At 33.0% G+C, this 4,578-nt stretch overlaps 1 protein-coding gene across 1 annotated transcript in view; it reads left to right on the top strand.

Annotated features, from left to right (window-relative positions):
* Nucleotides 1–977: 977 nt before the first annotated feature.
* LOC106528355 (protein Hook homolog 3) overlaps nucleotides 978–4,578 on the top strand; it is a gene marked incomplete at its 5' end in the record, with an annotated part of 9,527 nt that continues 5,926 nt past the window's right edge. Inside the window, 3 exon segments of the mRNA XM_014023503.1 lie at nucleotides 978–1,135; nucleotides 2,803–3,059; nucleotides 3,214–3,301. Coding sequence (XP_013878957.1) covers nucleotides 978–1,135; nucleotides 2,803–3,059; nucleotides 3,214–3,301 — 503 coding nt within the window.

The raw sequence follows: 4,578 nt of genomic DNA on the forward strand, positions 1-4,578 counted from the left end.
TTACAGAACCTTACACCTTTTCTACTTTTTTAACTTCCTTGTGCTAATTTTAGTTTTTTTTTGCTAATTCTAGCTTTTTATTCCTGCCATTTCTGCTATTCTTCTGCCATTTTCTACTTTTTTGTGCTTCTAGATGCTAATTTCAGCTATTTATGCTTCAAACAGCTTTCTGCTATATTCAGCTATTTGCTGCAATGTTTGAAAAAAAGCTGTTATTAGCTAAAGTTAGCTTATTAGGCCAAATTCATGTTTTGGTGGCTATTTCAGCAAACCTGCACTCCTTATTCTTCCTTGTGCTAATTAAAGAATTTGCAGCTGTTTTACTGCAATTTTTGGCTGTTTGTTTACTAGTAAATGTAAAAATTGTAAAAAAAAAACTTCTTTTGTACTTTTCTGCTAATTTACAATTTTTAAACCCCTTTAACCATCTGGGTGCTAATTTTAACTACTGTGTCTACATTTAGCACACGCTTTTTGCAGGAAAAGCTAGTTGAAGTATCCAGAGTCCCGTCTACAACCAGCAAAACAAAAGTTTAACTTAAATGTTTATTTTAAAGCTGTTGTATAAAATCACAAAGTGCTTCAGTACAAGCTGAAGTAAGAAATATGCAAATTATTCATCAAATTGTGGATATTTTTCTCATTTTTTCATAATATATTTCTTACAGCTGCACACACCTCAAGCTTCCAGACTTGAGTTAAATTTTACCTCAAAATGTTTTTACAAAACTGAAAGTTTTTATTTTTATTTTGAAATGTAAAACGTGTCCTGTTGTTCGTCTCTCAAGAATTAAAAAAGATCTGACTCAGTTTTTGCACAGCAGCTTGTGTGTTTGAGGCTTACTTTTCAGTCTGTTTCTGCCTGCCTTAGGCAAAGCTGTGTTTATTTCAGTTTATATTGCTACAAAGTTACATTAAGCAAAAGTTTACTTGAATCTTTAGCCGTTGAACCTGATGTTAGTCCGCTCTCGCTTCAGCCATATTGGAAAGAGAGTTCCTGGTGTCCAGAGAGAAGGAGAGGAAGCTGCACAACGACCTGGAGGCGGTGACGACTCGACTCCTCCAGCAGGAGCACCAGAACCTGGAGCTGAGGATGAACCAGGACCAGCTGATCCGCAGGGTCCACCAGCAGCAGGTGGGCTCAGTGTGATGTAGCTAAAACAAAGATATGTTGGAAACGTGCTGCAGTTGGTGTTTTATAACAAAAATAAACTGTCATGTGTCCTTTTTAAATATTTAAACAGCTGCTAATTATCTAATTATGAATCATATTAATCCTTATATTTTATACCAGATTAACTCAAATTATTTAAAAAGAATTTCAAAAAAAACCTGCACACTAATCCTGTTTTTACAAACAGTGAAATAAACTTGTTTGTTGCAGTTTAGCTTTAGCTCACATTAGCATTTCTTTAAGCTAACATTACACTAGTTTTCTTGAATAATTTTTTTTACTGTTAGCATAAAAATAGCTGCTTTTTTGTTTCTTCGAAGCCATGTAGTATGACTTTTTTATTTCGTTTTAGGTCACATTAACATGTTTAAGCTAACATTACAGGCTAGCAGCAGCTAGCTGTTTACCTTAATAAAATATTTTTTACTGTCAAGATAAATGTAGCTTTTTGTTTGTTTTATTTTTACTATGTTTCCCATTAAAACCTTTGACCTTATAAACAGCCATGAAACAAAGAAAATAATTTAATTTTGTTGCGATTTAGCTTTAGCTCACGTTAGCATTTTAAAGCTAACATTACAGGCTAGTTGTTTTCCTGAAAAAAACAATTTTTTTTGTTTCTTCTAAAATAAATGTTGACCCTATTTTATAAACAGCCATGAAACAAATTTGACAAGGAATATAGTTTGATTAATTTTATTTAGTTTTAGTTCGTTAACATTTTAAAGCTAACATTACAGCCTAGCAGCAGCTAGCTGTTTTCCTTAATTTTTTTATTGTTAGCTTAAAATTAGCAGTTTTCCCCTCCTATTATGAACTTTGACCTTATTTTATAACAGTCGTGAAACAAACGCAATAAGAAATAGGCCTATATTGTTACTTTTTAATTGTGATTTAGCTTTAGCTCACATTAGCATTTTTAAAGCTAACATTACAGGCTAGCAGTTTTTTTTTGTAAATTTTGTATTTCGAGCATCTAAACACAGAAACACACAAAACCTAAATCTTCCAAGTGTTTTGTTTGTGTATTCTTGTATTTTGATGAACAATGTCAGAAAAAGGGAGCTAGTTAGCAACGGGCTAATGTGCTATGGCTAACATGACTATAAATACTAGCTTAGTATTAAACTGTTAAAAACTAAATATGTAAATGAGTTTCACTTTGTGGGTTTGAGGTAAAAAGAAAACAAATTAGTTAATTTTTACTTAAAAAATAAACATTTGTTTTCTCATGTTTTGCTAAAAAAATACAATATAAAGCCACTAAATCTTCTAGGATAGATGGATTTAATTAAGTTAATTTAATTTAGCCTGGCTATTTTCACTAATATTAGTCAAAAAATGAAAAACATTTTGTTTTTGTGAAGTACTGAATTGTCTATAAATCTAAGTTTTAATAAATATATGACAGTGCAAGTTAGCTTTACTTCAATGCAATTTATAGTTTTTTGGCAAATTTTCTTATAAATTTATTTATATTTTCTTATAAGTTCTGTAAAGCTCTGACATCTCTTGACAGGTTTGGAGTCAAACTGTTTGACCTTTGTTTTTGTTTTTTTAAATCACTTCTGACGTGTGTCCCAAAACACATCAAGACATTGACACGTGTCCACCCGTCTCCTCTTCAGGACCTGGTGGACGTCCTGCGGCAGCGCATGGTCCTGCTGGCAGAGGAGAGTTCACGGAGCGTGGAGCTCCTGCGGCAGGTCGGCTCAGAGCTGCTGTGTCTGCAGAGCTCCGAGGTGAACCTGGAGGGCCTGGTGGTGGAGCTGCACGCTGAGGCCCAGCATCGAGCTGCAGTGGCAGAGAGCCTGAACGCGGAGCTGCGCACCGAGGCCCATCGCAGAGCTGCGCAGACCGAGAGCCTCCACGTGGAGCTGCGCAGGTAGGCCCACATCAGCTCCTTTTCTTTTCTTGAATATTTTACAGAAACATTTTTGGACACAAATGTTCAGACAGTTTGAGCTTTCAGGGTCGTGTCAAATGACTGTTTTTATTAAAAAGCAGATAAAAAGTGAAGATTTATTTACCCTGAACAGTAAAACGTTGGAGCTGAAGGAGCTTCAGGAGACCAACAGAGTTCTGACAGAAGAGCTGAGGGAGCTCCACAGGAAACATCAGCAGGAGGTGAGACTGAGGCCGTGTCTCAGGTGGGGGAAGAAAATAAACAAAAAAATCAAAACAAAAACTGAAACACAACAATTATAATCTTAATAACCCAACAATAAACACAAATACAACTGCAAACAATAAACAAACACGTAAAAGTGATCAAATAAACATCTCCTGAGGGATTAAAAGCTGCTCTTTGATTGACGTCTCATAAATACATAAATTAAGTTAAATATGAGTTTATATAAAGCTGTCAGCAGATGGCGCCTCCAACACATCGTAGTCGTTAACCGTCTGTCCTGAAGTTCAAGTTTCTCTGAATTATTTCTTAAACCAACAAAAGAGACAAATAATTTAAATTCCATGAAGTAGAAAATAAAATGAAAACATAAACAGAATCAGTTCTTAGGAGCAGAAATACTTTTACTACAACAGTAAACAAAGATGGATCCAAAACTTTCTGATGCTTTTAGCTAAACTTTTGCAACTTTATGCTTGTAGTTAGCTTTTTCTACTCAAGCATTTACCCGGTATATTTCTACTTTTAATTTTTAGCTAAACCCGTAACTTTTACCATTGTTATTATTCCTATAATAATCTGTAGTATTGTTTCTTTTAGGTGTAATAATCTGAAGTATTGTGTATTACAGGAGTTTTAATCTGTAGTACTGTTTATTACAGGTGTAATAATTTGTAGTATTGTTTATTACAGATGTAATAATCTATAGTATTTTTTATTGCAGGTGTAATAATCTGTAGTATTGTTTATTCCAGGTGTAATAATCTTAAGTATTGTTTATTGCAGGTGTAATAATCTGTAGTATTGTTTATTACAGGTCTTTTAATCTGTAGTATTGTTTATTACAGATGCAATAATCTGTAGTATTTTTATTGCAGGTATAATAATATGTAGTATTGTTTATTGCAGGTATAATAATATGTAGTATTGTTTATTACAGATACAATAATCTGTAGTATTTTTATTGCAGGTATAATAATATGTAGTATTGTTTATTGCAGGTATAATAATATGTAGTATTGTTTATTACAGATACAATAATCTGTAGTATTTTTATTGCAGGTGTAATATTCTGTAGTACTGTTTATTACAGGTGTAATAATCTGTAGTATTTTTATTACAGGTATAATAATTTGTAGTATTGTTTATTACAAATGTAATAATCTGTAGTATTGTTAATTACAGGTGTAATAATCTGTTGTACTGTTTATTACAGGTGTAATAATCTGTTGTACTGTTTATTACAGGTGTAATAATCTGTTGTACTGTTTAT

This window comes from Austrofundulus limnaeus, unplaced genomic scaffold (assembly GCF_001266775.1).
Source record: "Austrofundulus limnaeus strain Quisiro unplaced genomic scaffold, Austrofundulus_limnaeus-1.0 Scaffold373, whole genome shotgun sequence".
Taxonomy (NCBI): domain Eukaryota; kingdom Metazoa; phylum Chordata; class Actinopteri; order Cyprinodontiformes; family Rivulidae; genus Austrofundulus; species Austrofundulus limnaeus.